The following is a 20449-nucleotide window of genomic DNA, read 5'->3' as shown; positions in this document are numbered from 1 at the left end:
CCTGGTTGACAGGCTTTTATTTTCTTTCAGCACTTTAAATATATTGACCTTTGGGCTCCAAATTTTCTGATAAATCAGCTGATAGTCTTATTGAGGATTTCTTATATGTGACAAGTTCTTTTCCTCTTGCTGCTTTCAAGATTCTCTTAGTTTTTGTCTTTGAAAAATTTTATTATAGTATGCCTCAGTGTGAGTCTTTTTTAGTTCATTTTACTTGAAATTCACGGAGCTTCTTAAATAACTTTTTTAATGTCTTTCATCAAATTTGGGAATATTTCAGTTATTATTCCTTCAAAAATTATCTTTTTCTCCTTCTGTCTCTTCTTCTTCTGGGACTCTTTCAATGTATATGTTAGTTGATACTGTCCCACATGTCCTATAGGCTCTTTTCACTTTCATTCAATCTTTTTTCTTTCTGCTCCTCAGACTCAATAGTTTCCATTGTCCTATCTTCAATTTTATTGTTTCTTCTTTCTGTTGAAATCTTTCTGAATCCCTGTAGTGATTTTTTTTCTTTCTTGATTCTTTCTTTTTTCTGTTCAAATCTCTCTGAATCCCTGTTGTGATTTTTTTTTTCATTTCAATTATTATAATTTCAGCTCCGGAAATTCTCTTTGGTTTTCTTTTACATTTTCCATCCTTTATTGGTATTTCCATTTTTTTCCACACATTATTTTTTTGACTTTCTCCACATCTTCCTTTAGTTTCTTCAGCATTTTTAAAGCAGTTGTTTTAGGATCTTCGTTTAGTAGATCTACCATCAGGTTTTTTTCAGTGACAATTTCTGTTGATTTATTTTTTTCTTTTGACTGGGTCATACTTGCCAATTTCTTTATATGTCTTCTGATTTTTTTGTTGAAAACTAGACATTTGAATCTAATAATATGGCTATCTCTGGAAATCAAATCCTCTCCCTTTCCCAGGGCTTGCAGTTTTATTTTTATTACAGCTTTTGTTGTTGTTGTAACCTGTCTCTGTGCCAAAGATCAGCCTGTGGTGTAAACTTTAGGTTTTCTCATGTCTTTTCTGAGCCCACACCTTTCCTTAGACATGCATGATCACTTTCTAATTTTCGCCATATATGCAATTGCTTTTTAAGGTCCTAGTTGTTAATGTCTGTTTTCCAATAGGGGAAAAGGAGAAGAATAGATTTGGCAGGAATCACTGGCCCTTTAAATCACCTGGAAGTCATCTCAGTCACAGAGGGAGGGCTAGCAACAATTGGAAGAGATGCAACAATGCCTCCTCATCCCCTGCCCTGCCTCGGTTTGCACCCCTGTAATCAGAAATAGCAATTGGTAATGAGAACACAGATTCTGATATTTGGAAGACAGGATACTTTTTTGCCCAATTTGGCTCCTGCAAACTGTGGGCAGGTTGTTCCAGGTACACATGCAAGCGGCCTGCCATGGGGTTGGGGTGGGAGACAGATTCTACTGCGGTAAGAGCTAAACCTGACCTAAATTAACTGCAAGTTACTGTCCATGCCACTCCTGGAAGTTACAAGCCTTCAGTAGACTCCAGAATTCCAAAATATTTACATCAGATCCATTCTGCTAATGCAATTGATGTCTGAGTAGGGAGACAGATTCCTGGTGTTTCCTGTTTCCATCATCTCAGATTCTTTTCACCAGTAGCTCTTTATTGAATAGCTGAATGGTGTTCAATTTTGCCAGTATGCCACAAGTGATCTAATAAATCCCCCATTTTGGAAATGTAAATTGTTCTAACATTTTTAGTATTACAAACAATGTTCTGATAAATATTTTTCTTGCTAAATCAGTTAATCCACTTTTCTTTAGGATATATTGTTAGAAGTATACTTCTAAGTAAGCATGCAAAAATTTAATTCTATTAAGTAATTTAGAGAAATACAACATCCACTTATTTTTTTGCCAACAGTATACACAACTACCCAGTTTCCCCCAAAATCCTTGCCTACATTAGCTCTTACAATTTTTTCAAAAAGCTAATTACATTGTTAAATTTTGCAGCTACTTCACTATTAATGAGGTTATTTTATGTGTTAATTTGTCATGGATACATTTTTTTTAAATTCATGTTGCCTATTTCATTAGTAAAATTTGACTTTTGTTTTAATTTTTTGAAATATTTTATTATTGAGATATTATTGTTACTAACCTACTTTTTGGTATATATTCCACACACATTTTTCTCAGTTCATTTATTTTGTTTTAAATATTTTTAAAGTTTAAAAAGTGTTTAAAGTTTGTAATTCCTAGGAGGAAAACATTATCTGAATGAATATCCTAATGGCAAACCACCGTAAAATGCTTCAGCTGCATTTTGGTTAGAGGGGTAGTGATTATCAAAGTAACCCAACTCTCTTGATGAGGTCAAAGTATACTGGTTTGTATTATTGTGACATCCATCCAAAGCATCCTGGGTGATCTCAGTTGCTTTTCCTTCAGCAAGGGCTTTATCAGGAGGGCATTATGCTCAACCTCCAAATTTGGCTGATAATTTACTGACAAAATTCACAACCTTTGGGTTACTGTGGTATTTTAACATATTTTCTGGGTTCTGGGCTACATGCTGGAAGGCCACCATAATTTTTGGATCCTGCTTGGCAGCCAGAACCTCTGGATCACTAAGAATTTCATTAAGTCCGGGCATTCCTGCCATTTGAGGCATGCCCCCCTCCCATGCTTAGCATTCTTCCATCAAAATTATCAGGCATTCCCCCAGAATAACCACCAGGATAAGGGCCATACTGAGCTCCTGACTAGCATCTGGCTTATTCCTCTATTTGGGCTTTCTCTTGCTCTTCTTGAGCCTTCTTAACTCTTTCTATTCTTTCTTTGATCTCTCACTCTTCACATTTTCTCTCATATCGTTTCTGATGTTCTGCAATTTTCTGTGTCCTAGGTTGAACTTCTAGCATTGCTCTAGCATCTCCATCATAATCCAGTTTACAGGCAAGGGGCAAGCAAGATCATGGGTTGCTTTGTTCCAATGGCCTAAAAAGTCTGTGTGGTTTCTCTCATGACTTATAAGGCTGAGCTGAATCAGGATTTATTTCAATGTCTCTGTCACAGTCTCAAATGGCAGCATTTGGCTTCTGTAATTTAACAAAGACACTGGCCCTCTTGGCATACAGAATGGCCAAGGGAGGATTCAGCTTGATGGTAACTGTGAATAAGTCAATGGCTTTCTGCAATTCATCATCATTTAAGGCTTCAATGGCAGCCACTTTCTTATCATTTGCCTGATCCATCATCTCCTCTGCTATCTCTGCATTTTCATTTCCCATTTCTTGAGGGGCATCAATGTCTAGTTCAATAACACCTTCATTATCAGTTCCTAGGGCACTTTCTTCACTTGATGGTTTATCTGTCTTCAGGTCTTCCTATGCCTTCTTATTATCTGTTTTTTTCTTCCTTGATATTTTCTTCTTAGTGAGCTTTCTGAGTAGCAGATGACACTTTACCCCACATGCTCTATACCCACTCCCTCAGGAAGCTCATTTTCTCATGCGCAGAATGCTTGGATCCTACTCACACATTTTGATGAAGGCCAGAAGCTCATTCACTTTGAGGGGGCCCATGGTGGGACGGCAGTGGGTGAAGCTGAGGGGCTGCCACTGGGTTCCCAGCCCAGGCACTGGCTCAGCGTGACCTCAGTTCATTGATGTTTTTCAGTACATTTTTATCCTGTGTTATGGTTTCAATTTTTACGTTAAAAATGCTCTAAAAATTCTTATTTTAGAATTAATTTTAAATATATAAGGCATTCAAAATTAAATGCTGTGTGGTGATAAATAAGCATTTGTTTTTTTTTTTAAGATAACAGATTTATTGAGATATTATTCACATTTAATATGCAATTTTTGAAAGTGTACAATTCAGTAGTTTTTAGTGTATTCACAGAATTGCATAAACATCACTACTAACTTTGAAACATTTCATCACCAAAAAAAAAAAAAATCTTTCCATCAGTAGCCACTCCCCATTCCCCAGTTCTTCCTGCTCCTTCCCCAGATCCTGAAAGCTACTAATCTACTTTCCATCTCTAAGAATTTCAGTACCCTGGAGACTTTGTATAAATAGTGACTCAAAAGTATGAGGTCTCTTGCAACTGGCTTCTTTCACTTAACACAGTATTTTCGGAGTTCATCTATGTTGTGGCTTGTATCAGTATTCTTTTTTTATTGCCAAATAATAATTATATAGTACAGAATATATCACGTTTTGTTTATCCATTAATTGGCTGATGGATATTACCACTTATGCAAACTAGGAATAATACTGCTATGAATATTAATGTACAATTTTTTGTGTGTGAAAATATGTTTCCAGTTCTCCTGGATAAATACTAAGAAGTGAATTAGTATTAACTGATAGGAAGTTCTAACTAGTTTTCCATCGTCATTGTACCATTTATATTTCTAACAGAAATGCATGAGTTCTAATTTCTCCACTCTTTCTCTGACATGTATTGTATCTGTCTTTTAATAATAGCTACCTTAGTTGATATGAAGTAATATGTTACTATGGTTTTAATTTGCATTTCTCTAATGGCTAATGATGTTGAATCTCTGAATGCACTTTGTGACCATTTGCATATCTTCTTTGGGGAAATATCTATTCAAATCCTTTACCCTTTTTTAAAATTGAGTTATCTATCTTTTTGTTGTTGAGTTGTAAGCATTCTTTACATTTTCTAGATAAAAGCCCCTCATTATATGTGTTTTGCAATATTTTCTCCAAACCTGTCATTTAGCTTATTGTGTTCTTGATGCATTTTTGAAGTAAAAAAAAAAAAAAAGCTTAATTTTTATTAAGTTCAAATTATCTATTTTTTAAAACTTTGTCTATTGAGCTTTTGGTGTCATACCTAAGAAATTACTGTATAACTGAAGGTCATGAAAATTTTTTCCTGTTTTTCTGAAAAAGGTTTATAATTTCAGTTTTACGTTTAGGTCTATGATCTCTTTTGAATTAATTTTTATGTATGGTGTGGGGAAGAGGTACACTTTCATCCTTTTGCATGTGTATACCAGTTTTCCCAGCACCATTTGTTGAAAAAATGATTTTTCCCCTACTAAATTGTGTTTGTAACCTTATTGAAAAGTCAACTGCCCATAAATAAAAGGGTTTTTTTCTGGACTATCATTTCATTGATCTGTATATCTATGCTTATCCTAGTACCTCACTGTCTGCATTACTTTAGAGCTTTATAGTAAATTTGATTGGAAGTAAGAGTTCTTCAAGTTTCTTCTTTCTTTATATATTGTTTTAGTTGTTCCGATGCTTTACAGTTCCATTTAAATTTTAGGATCATTCAATTAATTTTCACAAAACAGCAGCTAGGATTTTCATATAGATGGTATTAAATCTGTATCTCAACTTGGGACTTTGCCTTCTTAACAATAATAAGTCTTTGATTCATGAACACATCTTTTGTGTATTAAGATCTTTTAAAATTTCTTTCAGCAATGGTTGTAGTTTTCAGGGCTCACATCTTGCATTTCTTTTGTTAACTTTATCCTTAAGTATTTTATTATTTGAATGCTTTTATAAATGAAATTGCTTTCTTAATTTCATTTTGGATTGATTATTACTATTGTACAGCAACGATATTTCTATATTGATCTTGAATCCTACAACTTTGTTAAACTCATTTATTAGCTGTCATAGTTTTAATATGGATTCTTTTAGAATTTTTTATATATAAGATGATGTCCTCTGAAAATAGAGATAGTTTTACTTCTTCCCTTCCAGTCTGGCTGCTTTTTGTTTCATTATTTTTGCCTAATTTACCTGCCTAGTACCTCCAGTAAAATTGACATTTTTAACCTCCAGTAAAATTGAAGAGGCATGAGTACACATTCTTGTCTTCTCCTGATCTTTGGGGTCAACCTTCCCATCTTTCACCATTAAATATGAGGTTAGCTGGAATTTTTGGTTTTTGTGTGGGAGGCGTGTGAGAAGGTGGGTATTTGGTTTTTGTGCGTGTGAATGCCCTTCATGAGGTTGAGAAAGTTCCTTTCTATTCCTGATTTGTTTAGTACTTTTATCATGAATCACTTTGTTTTTAAAATAAAGATTTAACAGCCAGAATTCAAGATAGGCAAATAAAATATTTAATCAATGTATACAATTATAATTTAGGTTTAAAAACTGGTATCATTTTTAAGTTCTCTGGATTTTTTTGTTTTTCATGTGTTTGTGTGTTTTATAGCATGTGAATTGGCTTTGAAGTTGATCCCAAAAGAAGCACTCCAAAAAAAGTTTGTGTAAAGACAGCATTTTTAAATTGTTGGTGAGTCCATAAAATCAACTATGCAGAAAAACAATATATTTTATTTTCACAATCTGTATTCTAGCACTTATTCTTTAATATTTACAATAAAAAATAATACAAATACTACTGCAGAAAACTTACTCAACAAATTAAATTGAAATTCTCTGGGCCAGCTTTTTGCCAAGAGAGAAGCTGAGAATAAAAATTTTCTGAGAACCTACATACTATTTATATTATCATGTATTAATTATGTAACTCTGTTTAATGAATGAACTGTAATTCCACTGATTTACAAATCATTTTAATGTATATATCCTCTTTATTGAACTTCTCAAAATAACCAGTAATGTTTATGTGATTTTAGTGTTTAGAAATTGACATAGTACATTCTAAGCCCTTAATTCAAACTTGTCAGTCCCAGATAAATTCTACTCATAAGCTATTACAGGGCTTCATATGGTTACTAAAATGCTAAATTGTCATTTCATTCCTGCTCTGTGCCCACAATTATTCTCAGTTCTGGGATGCAGTGGTAAAAAAAAAGTCAGATCTGGCTGTCAGGGAATTTGTAATCTAGTATGGGAAGGATAGATGGTAAACAAATAAACCAGCAAGATAATTTCAGAGAGAGGCCACTGCTATAGAGATAATAGAATATTCTAATATGATTTACAATGATTGGAACGTCCTCTATGAATGAAAATTGGGGAAGAATATGGTGTAAACGGGAATTTTAGGGAGGTTAATTATGTGCTACGTGAGGTAATTCATCACTTGTGGCCTCTTGAGAAAGGTATTTTGCTACTTCTTAAGAGTTTTAGGGGCCCCAACTGTTTTACTTATGAATTACATACCAATTTGAGAAAACTTTGACACAGAGTAAAAAGGCTGAGTTATAACTGATTTATGTATCAAATAATCCTAATCCACAGAGTGATGATTATAATTTGTATTTGTATAGTGTTTTTGAGTACTTGCCCATTCACTGCCTCTTTTGAGCATCAGGGCAAGCCTTTGACGAAAGTAAAACGTGATTATTATTCTAAAAGTAAAAAAGCAAAGCTAAGTTCAAAGAGTTTGAGTAAGTTATGCATTACACAGCTGGCAAACGATGGAACTTAAAACAGAAATATGGGTTTGTTTGTTTTTTACCTAATTTCAATTAATGCTCTCAATCTTTTGTTATTTTAGATTGCTTATTTTGAGTTGACCAGACATTACACCAGAAGTTAGTAAGTATACTATTTAAATTCTTACGTATACTTTGTGGTCTAAAGAGCCCATGTAGAAGAGTGGTTCTCAAAGTGTAGTCCCTGTACCAAAAGTATCTGTATCACATGGGAAATTTTTAGAAATGCAAATTCTCAGTCCCCACCTCAAATCAACTGATTTAGAAACTCCAGGAGTGGGGCCTGCAAGTTATGTTTTAACAACCATTCTAAATTATTCTTACACACGCTAAGGTTTGAGATCACAAGTTTAGAAAAGAAGCAATGGTTAGTCTTGTATTCCTTGTTTTTTAATTAAAAATTAATGTATTTTACATTTTAATTTTAACTTCATTGATAGACATATACATTATATAAATAAAATTTCCATAAGTGTTTACATATAATATTATTTCTAGGGCAGTCTTTGAAAATAATGCACTCAAAATAATGGCAGGAATTTAAAAGTCTAACATCATTTTTGTAAGCAGGGGGTGCAAAAAAAGAATAATGTTATATGTTTCTGGTAGAAATGTGAGTTTAAATATAATTTCATATAGCAGAATTCCCTTCCTTGGAAATACAGATAATGCAAATAAAATTATCAGTATTTAACTAAATATTACAAGGAAATTCACTTTAACATCCATTGTGATAAATAGCTAAAGTAAAAAAAATTCTGCATCGGTAGGGAAATAGTTGAATAAATTATGGTATATCATCATCTTGAATGTTTCTGGTCATTAAAAATAATTATTCATCATGCTGTACATGCTGTAAATTTAATGTATAGCATAGTGACTATCATTGATAATACCACATTGTTTACTTGAAATTTGCAAAGAAGACAGGCATACCTCATTTATTGTGCTTCATTTTATTGCACTTTACACATACTGTGCTGCTTACAAGTTGATTTGTGGCAACCCTGCCTTAAACAAGTCTATTGGCACCATTTTTCCAACAGCATGTGCTCACTTCTTCTCTGTCACATTTTCAAAATTTTTTGAAATATTTCAAACATTTTCATTATTATTATATTTTTCATGATGATCTGTGATCAGTGGTTGATAGTTTGAATATTTATCTTGACCAAATCTCATGTTGAAATGCAATCCCCAGTGTGGGAGGTGGGGCCTGATGGGAGGGGTTTAGATCATGGGGACAGATCCCCCGTAAATGGCTTGGGCCATCCTCTTAGTGATAAGTGAGCTATCTCTCTGAGTTCATATGAGATCTGTATATTTAAGTGTGTGGCACCTCCACTCCCAATCTCCTCTCTCTTGCTCCTGTTTTCACCATGTGATGTGCAAGCTCCTGCTTCAGCTTCCACCATAAGTAAAAGTTCCCTAAGCCATCCCCAGAAGCAGATGCTGGCATTATGCTTTGACTACAGCCTGCAGAACCGTGAGCCAATTATATCTCTATTCTCACAAATTATCTAGTCTTAGGTATTTCTTTATAGCAATACAACAATGGCCTAACACAGAGATTTTTGGTATTACTGTATTGTTTTGAAGTACAATAAACTATACCCATAAAAGACAGCAACATAATTGATAAATACTGTGTATGTTCTGACTGATCCACCAACTGGCCATTCTGCCATCTCTCTCCCTCTCATCGGGCCTCTTCAGTCCCTGAGAGACAATGCTAAAATTAGGCCAACTACTAACTCTACAATGGCCTTTAAGTGTTTAAGTGAAAGGAAGAGCTACACATCTCTCACTTAATTTTAGCTTTTATTATTATTAATATTTTTACTTATTTATTTATTTTTTGAGACAGGGTCTCACTCTGTCACCCACGCTGTAGTGCAGTGGCATGATCTCAGTTCACTGCAGTCTCTGCCCCCTGGGTTCAAGCGATTCTCCTGCCTCAGCCACCTAAGTAGCTGGGATTACAGGAGTGCATCACCACACCCAGCTAACACCCAGCTAATGTTTGTATTTTTGGTAGAGACGGGTTTCATCATGTTGTCCAGACTGCTATTGATCTCCTGAACTCAAGGGATCCACTTGCCTCAGCCTCCCATAGTGCTGGGATTACAGGTATGAGCCACTGCACCTGGCCACATCTCCTACTTTAAATCAAGTGCTAGAAATGATTATGCTTAGTGAAGAAGGCATGTCTAAAGCCAAGATAGTCTGAAAGCTAGGCCTCTCGAATCAGTTAGCCAAGTTATGAACACAAAGAAAAAGTTATTGAAGGAAATTGAAAGCACTACTCCAATGAACATACAAATGATATGAAAGTGAAAACAGCATATTGCTGATATGAAGAAAGTTTTACTGGTCTGGATAGAAGATAAAGCCATCCACAATATTTCCTTACACAAAACTCTAATCCGGAACAAAGCCCTAACTCGCTCCAGGTCCATGAAAGCTGAGAGGTGAGGGAGAGGCAGCAGAAATCTTGTAAGCTAGCAGAGACTGGTTCATGAGGTTTAAGGAAAGAAGACATCTCCATAACATATAAGTGCAAGGAGAAGCAACAAGTGCTGATGCAGAAGCTGTAGCAAGTTAGCCAGAAGATCTAGCTAAGATCACGGAGGAAGGTGGCTACACTAAGCAACAGATTTTCAATGTAGATGAAATAGTCTTCTATTAGAAGAATATAACATCTAGGACTTTCATAGCTAGGCAGAAGAAGTCAGTGCCTGGCTTCAAAGGACAGGCTGACTCTCCTCTTAGGGGCTAGTGCAGCTGGTGACTTGAAGTGAAAGCCAGTGCTCATTTACCATTTCAAAACTCTTGGGGCCCTTAAGAATGACACCAGATCTGCTCTGCCTGTGCTCTCTGAATGGAACAAGAAAGCCTGAATGGCAGCACATCTGTTCATAGCATGGTTTCCTAAATATTTTAAACCCACTGTTGAGACTGAGTGCTCAGAAAAAAAGATACCTTTCAAAATATTATTGTTCATTGACAATGCACCTAGAAACCCAAGGGCTCTGATGGAGATGAACAAAAAGATTAATGTTGTTTACATGACTGCTGCTCATGTTTCAAGGCGTAATTTTGATTTTAAAGTTTTTATTTCAGAAATACTTTTTGTTGTTGTTTGGGGTTTTTTATACATGGTTTCTGTTCTTATTCCATTTTGATGCATTTCCTGTACATGGCTCTCAAGGTTCTTTTTTCCAACTTTTATTTTAAATACAGGGGGTACATATGCAGGTTTGTAACCTGGGTATATTGCATGATGTTAAGGTTTGGGGTCCAAATGATCCCACCACCTAGGTACTCAGCATAGTACCCAATAGTTCATTTGTCAACCCTTTCCATCATCCTTCCCCCACCCCCAGTAGTCTCCATTGTCTATTGTTGCCATCTTTACATCCATGAGTACTCAATGTTTAGCTCCCACTTAAAAGTGAGAACATGCAGTACTTGGTCTTCTGTCCCTGCCTGAACTCCCTTAGGATAATGGTCTCCAGCTGTATCCATGTTGCTGCAAAGGACATGAATATTTAAGAAATACTTTTGATAAGGGCATAACTACCATAGATTGTGATTCTGATGGGTCTGTGCAAAGTAAATATAAAGCCTTCTGGAAAAGATTCACCATTCCAGATGTCATTAAAAAGATTCATGATTCATGGAGGCGCCCAAAATATAAAGATTAACAGGAATTTGGAAGAAATTCATTCCAACCCTCATGGATGAGTTTGAGGGGTTCGCGACTTCTGTGGAGGAAGTAAATGCCCATGTGGCACAAATAACAAGTGAACTAAAATTAGAGGTGAAGTCTGAAGATGTGAATCACTGCAATCTCATGATAAAACCTGAACACAGGGAGAGCTGCTGCTTATAAATGAGCAAAGAAAATTTCATATTTCTTGAGATGGAATCTATTCCTGATGAACATGCAAGGAACACTGTTAAAATGACAACAAATGATTTGGAATATTCCATAAATTTAGTTGATAAGGCAGCAACAGGATTTAAAAGAATTGGTTCCAATTTCGAACTAAATTCTTCTGTGGGTAAAATGCTATCAAAAAGCACAGAAAAATCTTTTGTGAAAAGAAGAGTTGACTGGTGCAGCAAACTTCACTGTTATCTGTTGTAAGAAATTGCCACAACCACCCCAGCCTTCAACAACCAACCTTGATCAGTCAACAACCATCAACATTGACGCAAGACCCTCCACCAGTGAAAAAGACTACAATTTGCTGAAGGCTCAGATGATCATTAGCATTTTTGGCAATAAAGCATTTTTTAATTAAGGCATGTACATTGTCTTTTAAACATAGTGCTATTGCACACAATATACTACAGTATATTGTGTAAAGATAAATTGGATAAGCACTGGAAAACCAAAAATATGCTCTGACTTTTTGATGATATTTTGTGGCTTTAATACGATATTCACTTTATTAAGGTGGTCTGGAACCAAATCCACAATATCTCCCAGGTAGGTATTCCTGGAGATCTGTAACGTCCTCACTAACTTACCCTACACACACAAAATAGTAACTATGAGTAATGATGGATATGTTATTTAAAGTGATTGTGGTAATCATTTTGAATTGTATGGCTATATCAAATCATCACATTATACACCTTGAATATGTACTTTTAAATTTGTCAATTACACCTCAAAAAAGCAAGAAAAAATAATTCATTAAAACTGCATCAATTAAACTGAAAAGATTTTCATTAGTTACAATTGGGTAAGAACTGCACCATTTTGGAAAATAAACAACAGAATAACATCTAGACATGTGTCTATCCATATACTTATTTACCTATATGGGAGAGGAAAAGAATATGACAAGGCTCATGCTAGGTTCTCAGATGGTATAACTACTGGGACCATGGATTGGTTGCTAATGTGAATGGAGTAGATAAAGGCCATACTTTTATCATTTCACACTTTTATCAATTCACCTTCCTGGCTAATATACTATATATTTCTAAATAAGTAACTAATGGCTTTTATTACAGATGATTACTACAGAGAAAGAGATAGGGTTAAGAAGTGGCATATATTAATCTACTCATCAACAAATGTTTATTGAATAACTATTACTGCTGGAACAGTGTGAAGCACTAGAAAAAGAGCAGTGACAAAGCAAGAAATGGTCCCTTCCTTCTAGAGCTTACAACAAGTTATTTAACTTTGATTATGATTTGTGCTACAAAGGAGAAATTGAGAATGAAAAGAAAGTCCACAGTCAACTCAGAAAATAAAGAAGATAGACAGAGGTCACGTCAGATAGGGCTTTACAGACCACACTGAATTTAGATTTAGATTCAATAAATCTAAAGCACAATGGGAAGCCATTGGAAAGTTTTAAATAGTGGCACAATGAGAATTGCCTTTTTAAACAACTAAACATGATAAATTAAGAACTTATGTGCTTGTGTTCCTGCTTCTGAAAGGACACTGCAAGGACAGTAAAGCAATAAAGAGCTATAAACCCAAAAGAACAAAAAGACTAAAAAGACAAAAAAGAGAAAAGATGTTAATAGGTTTAGAAGATGGAAGCTGGTGAAGAAGCAGTCACTGACTTGCTAAGTAGTGAGAAATTAAACCTCTAGAGGCAGACAGCAATGAGAAGTTAGTGATTCACCCCAAAGAGGCTCAAAAAGAAACAGAGATGGAAACACCTCATATTCATTCTGCAGAAGGTAGGGGTAGGGCAAGAGGCCAAAAAGGCAAGGGTTGGGGGTCAATGTAATTCTTAAGATGTCTTGAAGATCAAGTCCACCCACACATCCTCAATGATTACCCTTCCCCAAATTGGAAATAAGCGGTTTTTTGTTGTTGTTTTTTGTTTTACCCAGAAATATTGACCTTGAAAGGCTCTAGATCCTGGACATCAGACCCAAAAGAGGACAGTCAGGTGACAGACTGAAGAAGGATTAAGTAAAAGCAGGCAGATTTTAATTATTACTTTGCATCCCTGGTGAGAGACTAGATAGTCCTCCTCTGAAAAGAATTGAATGGCTCCAGAGAATAAAGCTGTTGATGCTGATATTTGGAGTGTTCCAATTAAAAATACAGCTCAGTTCTGAATTGAACTTCAGTGATGCTCATGGGTTCAGTGTCTTACTGATGCACTTGGTCCTGCAAATCCATATTACAGTGCTCTTAAATGGAGATCAGGGATCAGCAGATACCTAAATCCTCCAACATAAAGAACAGAGCAACAGCAACAAAAAAAGAGTTATTCAGAGGAAAAAAAAAAGATGGCAAGACAGAAACAAAGGTGAAAGAGTGTTAAATATACATAATTAATATGATCAGAGTAATAAGAAAAAATATTATATTCATGAAATTAAAAAGTCAGTAAGCCAAAAATATGCAGATCTTTATAAAAGATGAAATTGCAGTAGTTTAGTAGAAGGCTCAGAGGACAAATTAAAGGAAATCTCCCAAAAATTAAAGCACAAGAAGTAAGGTGATAAAAATGGAAAATAGAAGAGAAGTGAAAATTGGAGATTCAGTCCTAGTAGTCAAAAATCCAACAAAAAAAGGAATTCTAGTAAGGGACTACACAGAAAAATGGAAGGTAGAATATTATTGAGGGAATAAATCAGCAGAATTTCTCAGAATTGAAGAACTCAAAACTTAGACTGAGATTGAAATGCTCACTGGGTATCCATCAGGAAAAATGAACAAATTGAACATAGTGGAAAAAGAGAAGACACCAAATCTTCCAGAGTGGTAAATCAGGTTGTATTAAAAGGATCTGGAGTCAGAACTGGACTTCTCAGTAGGGACCCCTTCTATGCAAATCAGAAGTCTGGTCATCATCATCACCAGTTAGGAGTGAGCAGCAATTCCATTTTCTGAATTGAAGAATACAAGAGCAGGCCCAAGTGTATACAGAAAATTACAACTGGGCTATTATGAATCCGAGCTGCCTATCAAATAGAGAAGGAAAGAAGTAACACTTTAAGTTAAAATTTAGTAAATGTCTGTGATCTTTATTCAGACTGAGCTTAGCCTGCTCGGAGATTTCCTCATTTACCTACTGTCTCAATTCCTGTCTTGGAGGTCAAATAATATTTTGAATTATAGTCTTAGAGTGATTCCTAAGTTCCCCTTACCTTAGCTAGATCTCTATCTAACAAGCTAACTCTCCTTCCTCCATTATGTGAACCAGACAGGGAAAGAAGGAATTAGAAGAGGATTGAGCAAGTAGGGAAATCACAGAGTTTTTAATGTTTAAAATTGTCACTTAACAGGTATGCTTGGTTCACACATATTTCTCTGGGGTTTCTTATTTCCAAACGAGTCCCTCCTCTACATATGTAGAGGTCATCCAGAAGGAAGCTGTGACAGAGATCATTACAGCCAGCATTTTTTTTTTTAAACTAACAATGGCTACCACAGTACTTAGCACAGCAAACAGTACTCAGTAAATATCAGTCTAACCTGCTCTCCTCTCCTTTTACTATTTCACCAATTCCTTCAGAGTGTAAATGGGTAAGTAAATGCAAATCTGCATTGCTTGGTTTACTTCTTAGGGTCTTGGTAGCTGAAATAGTTGGGGAAAAAAATTTAAAGACTGAAAATTGAAATTCTTGTCATCTTATCTTCCAACATTGAAAAAGATGACCTTCAGTGCAGTTTTTACTTTGCCCAAAATTCTTACTGAGCTTTTGGTTAGTGACAAACAAAACCATTTTGATTCACCTGCTATTGAGCTGTGAGATGGTCTAAAGAACAAAGGAAAAAAAAAATCAAAACCTGTGATATTCATTTTAGATGAAAGAAAAAAAATTTCAGAGAAATGAAATCAGAGAAATGAATATCCAAGTAAACACAATGGTAAGAGTAACAACAGGCCAGGAACAGAATAAACAAATACCAGGAAAGTTATTTTCAGAATTTGTTTACTTAATGTTTAACACTGAAAGCAAACACAAGAGAATCATTAAGGAGACCTTCTGCATTGCTCCACTCAAGCAATTAGAATCTGTAAGTAGTATAAAGATAATTACTCACTTGGTCCTCCTACATAGTAATTAGTTCATAAGGTAAATATGAAAGTACAGCATTGCATTGCAGGTGGTTTTATACCAGCCTGTCTGTGTAGACTGTAGCAGAATGGTGGGGGCAAAAGGCAACTGGAAAGGGTCTTACTAAAGTTTGTTACTTAGCTTTGTCATTACAGTAGATGTCTAATATTTTTTTGAGTGACAGTGAAATTATTTCTTTAGACAATTTGACTTAAAAACCACCCAAGTCAGTGTGCATAAAAACAAAAATCAAATGAAGCCTGCAGATTTTAGTTTGTCTTAATTCATGGTAAAAATAGTCCTAGTTAAACCAATTGTCGTATGAATCAGATCAAAATGATTCAACTAATGAACGCTTCCCTACTGGAGTGCTATGCCTAATATTTATAGTAGGTTTACCACAGTGCCTGTGCAAAGGAAATAATTTACCATGAACTGATTAGCAGTTTTTTCCGTATTCTACTACTATAAACATGCTAACAAGTTCAGTATATTTCACTTCAAAGATAAAGAATCCCTCACCACAAGAGGGTTAAATCAATCCTCAGGTTATGATATGGGATCAAATTCTGCCCAAAAACAGTTTAAAAACCATGTAAACACATTATTATATCCTGAGGCCCTTATTAACTGTATTTTGTCGCTTTAGTTCTAGTGATTTGCACCCATTTGCATTAAAAAATTATAAGAATAGGTGACCTTAAGACATCTGAGTCCAAATCCCCCATTTTACAGACTCAGGCAAAGACCCGAAAGCAGGCCGTGCATAGTGGCTCCTCCCAGTAATACCAGCATTTTGAGAAGCTAAGGCGATAGGATTGATTGAGCCCAGGAGTTCGATACCAGGCAGGGCACCATAGTGAGATCAAGGTTAGGCTGAGATGCGTGACACATTCGAACTTAATCCTGTTCCCTTTAATACTCATGTCTTGTTTTAAGTCGCAAACTAAGGCGATGGAGGGAGTCAAGTTGTACATTCTCAATCGCCAATTACGGATTAATCGACAGAATCTTAACTGATTATTAGTACAAATAACATTTTATTTTGTGATCTACCTAAGAGGGTTTGGTTATTCACGCATTCATATTTTTTTTAATTAACTTATTCAGTTTTTCTTCGATTGGGATGAGTTTTTCAGAAGAGCAGAAGCAGACAGCACAGAAAGTAGAATACATCCGTGGAAAAGTTGGGAGAGACAAACGCGGATGGGGTGGCTGCACTGATGCAGGGAAAAGGATTAGGAAAACGGAGAGGGCTCCTCGGCCCCGCTCTGGGCAACAAGGAGCACCCCCGACCTCAGCAGGGGTGCCCGGCCGCCCGCCCTCCCTCGCGAGTCTATTCTCCAGAGGACGCGGGGAGCTGGGTCTGCGCGCTCCGCCGCCAGTCACCCCGCGCCCGCGCCGGGCTGCGATTGGACGCGCCGCCGCCTGGCACTCGCCAGAAACACCAAAGCGCCGCGGAGAGGAGGGGGGCGTGCTTGCGAGTCGAGGGCTTTGGCTTTTTTATGGCTCCCCCCTCCCCTCCGCACTCCATGCCGGGTCTATAGTTCCTGCTGGCCTCGGCTCGCTCGCGCGGCGGTAGAGTTGGCGCAAACGTCGCCTCAGCCGCAGTCTCCTCGCCGCTCTTTCCCCAGCGCCCTCCGCTCCCGCCATGGGGCCAACGCGGGGCTCCTAAGAGTTGCAGTCTCTCAGCGGCGCGCTCTGCAGCCAGTCACCGCGGGCGGACAATGGCTTAGGGCGCCAGAGGGGTTAGTCTAGACGTACGGGAAGGGGAAAAGACGGCTAACTGGGGAAAAAAAGAGAAAACGAAAGAAAAGCCAAACGATGAGTTTCCACAAGGAGGACGGAGTCAACAGTCTGTGCAAGAAGGCGCTGCACATCGTCACCGAGCTGTGCTTCGCGGGCCGAGTGGAGCAGGAGAAGTGCTTGGGCATCTTCCCCCGGGACCGGGGCAGCCAGGGCGGAGGCAGCACAGGTAACCGGGAGGGGACCCTGCGCGCTCGGTTGCAAGCTCCGGGGTCCTACACCTCCCGCGCCGCTCCCAGGGCATATTTAGGGGGCCGCGCTTTCCTACCTCGCTCCGTACTTCGCTCGGCTCCTGGCGACTTCGAGGGTGGGATGTTTGGGTTTTGTCTCCTCTTGTCCACCTGCCGGGCTTCTCCCGCTGTCTGGTCCGCTTCCGGCCTCCTGGCGCCGTCTCCCGCTCCCAGGCTCGCCGCGCCTCTCCGCGCTCTCCCACGCCTCGCGTCTCCCTCCTGGAGTGGAAAGGCGAATGCGGGCGGTGGCGGCGCCCGGCCTCTCGCGGCGCGGCTGCTCCCGGGGGCGGCTCACCTGTGGGACTCGGGCTGCCCTCGTTTGTCACAGTGGCCGCTGGTCCGGGTCTTGCGCATGGGGCCTAGGTGGGACGCACCAATCAATGTTTGGACGCACAGAACTAACTCCCTTGCAGATGTGGCTGCCTTGGCCTCTGAGGTAACTCGCGGCTTCAACCGGTCGGGCACTTAACAATTTCCCAAGCCCTTTAATAGATACGATTTTCTAGGGTTTCATGACAGAGTTGGTGAAACAGCAAGGATTATTGATCCCATTTGTGAGTTGACACCTAAAGCTCAGGACACATATCGAGGAAGTGGAAGAGAGAGGAAACGTTTAAAATCCCTTGCACACGCAGGCTCTCATACACCCAACTCATAGACGTCCTCCCTGCCCTTCAGGAAACTTGGAAATGGGCTGGATGGAGGCGGATATCGACCGTCGGAAATCTGGAGATGGGGAAAAGTCTCAAGTGGATTTTCCTCAAGGCTTGGGGCTAGAAAGGAGCGAACCCGAGCCACCGTTCGGGTCACTGTTGGGGAAAAGGCTGGTGTGTCCAGCCTGCTGTGCTGCTCGCGCGCAAGAGAGATGAACCCCCGAGTTGCGGGCGGCTTGGTTTCGGGAGTCACTAGAGAAGGGTCACTTGTTGCATTGGGAGTCAAAAAAAACACTGCTTTCGGGATTTTTGGCTGGAAGGTTACCATTCCTTCTGTAGGTTCTTTCCCTTTGCTTTTCCTGTCATTTTGATGGGATTTTAAGCGTGGAAGATAGTCGGGGCAACAAGAGCTGGACAGCCAAGCCCGGGGTGGAGCAGGACAACACTGAGCCCTTCGTGCTGGGAGGGAGCAAAGCGGGCACACTTAGTGAATCCCCTCCACCGCCACCCCTGCGTCAAAGCCAAGCGGGGACTGGAAATGGATTTAGTTTAGTTTTTACAATTCCATTGTTCACATGGGTAGCTGCAGGGTTTAGAATTCTCTGATCTGTGGAGCCAAGGGGGCTTTGTCCGCACTTGTCAGAGCTTGAAGAGGTGCCGATGTTTGGACCCTGGAGCGGAAAACTTTAGCATTTCAGTGTATAAACACAACCGAGAATCATTTCCATTCGTTCAGTAGGTGTTAAATTCCTAGGAGTGTGTGAAACTCAGTTATCAGTGGAAGGGACTGGGTGAGCATGGTGTATTCATGTCGTGTGTCATTGCTAAGCATGAGGTAAAGACCAGAATACTGTGACCTTAGAGTCCTCTGTGGTGATATTAGATAAGGTTTTCGGAAACGTCGTTAGTGACATACGTGCTAAAGGTAAGACTCAGAGAAGGGGCTACACTGGATGAAATTAGAGTATTTAACTTTGAAGACTTGTGCTTTGGTAATTGAACAGTTGATCCTGTGAATAAAACTACTGATTTTCCTCTTTCCTGCCCAGAAGTGATCACATACCAAAATAGTGGTTTCCCGGGTCTCAGATTGGCTGATAATGAGGAAAATATGTGAAGGCTAGAAACCAAATCCCAGCTTTTAAATCTGTCTAAAATGCACAGCTATATCACCTTCTGATAAAATACAGTATATGAATCGTAGAAGGGGTTCTCAGTTTTTCCTACACTACCAGAAGTAGTTGTAGTCTGAATTCCTTTTGAACTTTTTCCCTTGGGAATAAAAAGAAAAAAAAAAAAAAAAAAAATGCCTAAAACAATTGCAAGAATATTTTCCTCCCCTTAAGAGGAAATATATACTCCGTAATATATACAAGTAGGGTATTCGATTGAATATAAGAACATTTAATGACTATTACTAAGAATTCTACAAGGTTGTGTATGACGTATAAAGACAGACAAGATTGCTTTACATTTTTCATTTGCGAATATAAGCAACAGTTAGAAGTAAAATACTTTAATCTGCAAATCGACTCTCAAAGTTAATAGATGTCTATGAAGTGGACTTAAAGATTGTTTGCCAAACATTTAATTTTATTTATTAGACGCTCAGTGTCACACTGTTCTTTAAAGTAGATTTTCTTATCACTTGTGCTCTCATGCTTGTTATTATAGGTTCCCAAATGAAGCACTTCCAGCCACCCTTCTACTCATTGTTTAAAGAGAAGGGCATTTTTGGTAGGAAGACATCAACAATGTTAAATGGCACAGTGCTTATTTATTTTGAAAGTTAATCAGCACTGCCCAGATGGTATTAGTTGTTCTAACATTACAGTGATAATTACAAGCACCAAAACTGTATATTTTTAATTCCTTCACATAGAGATAGAGGGAGAGAAATTCAGGTAATTCCAGTTAAAGTCATTCTACATGAAGGGAGCTACAAATCACATGTATAAGTAAGATATCATCTGACTGGTTTTGTAAATGCCAGTGAAGTGCAAGCATCACCATACCCTTTACCATATCAGCAGTAGCAGAAGCAGCAGCAGTATTGTTGCCATTGAGGATCTCACAATGGCAATATGATCACAAAATGACCAATCTCATACTTTAGTAAAATTGGTGAAGACTTACACTAAAGTGGCCAACACTAGTTCATTTACTCTTTTGGAGTAGTTTATTAGAGTCATTGTATGTGCCAACATTACTAATATTCTAGAAAGTTCACCATGTGCAATTTTTAGAATATCAGATTTTTTTAGTCTTTTTACTACGACTCTCTCCCTCCCCCCAAATAGATAAGT

At 38.0% G+C, this 20449-nt stretch overlaps 1 protein-coding gene, 1 long non-coding RNA gene and 1 pseudogene across 5 annotated transcripts in view; 1 reads left to right on the top strand and 2 right to left on the bottom strand.

Moving 5' to 3' along the window:
- Positions 1–2460: 2460 nt before the first annotated feature.
- Positions 2461–3568, bottom strand: LOC116530414 (annotated as a pseudogene).
- Positions 3569–16256: 12688 nt separating this feature from the next.
- Positions 16257–18652, bottom strand: LOC116530280. Its single transcript, XR_004259921.1, has 2 exons — positions 17529–18652; positions 16257–17240 (listed from the first exon to the last, which is right to left on the bottom strand). It is a non-coding gene; the product is annotated as an uncharacterized LOC116530280 (long non-coding RNA).
- SYT10 (synaptotagmin 10) overlaps positions 16971–20449 on the top strand; it is a 93742-nt gene continuing 90263 nt past the window's right edge. For 2 of the 4 annotated variants that reach the window (XR_004259918.1, XM_032248306.1), the window contains exon 1: positions 16971–17429. Coding sequence is in view for 1 of the 4 variants with exons in the window: in XM_032248306.1 (XP_032104197.1) it covers positions 17279–17429 (151 nt within the window). In the remaining 3 variants the exon portion in view is untranslated. The remainder of the gene's footprint in view (positions 17430–20449) is intronic. The other 2 variants (XR_004259919.1, XR_004259920.1) reach the window with 1 other exon arrangement.

Source organism: Sapajus apella, unplaced genomic scaffold (genome assembly GCF_009761245.1).
Source record: "Sapajus apella isolate SASKATOON/1434 unplaced genomic scaffold, GSC_monkey_1.0 scaffold66, whole genome shotgun sequence".
Taxonomy (NCBI): Eukaryota; Metazoa; Chordata; class Mammalia; order Primates; family Cebidae; genus Sapajus; species Sapajus apella.
The sequence above is the reverse complement of the archived record's forward strand: the minus strand, read 5'-3'. Positions and strand labels throughout refer to the sequence as shown.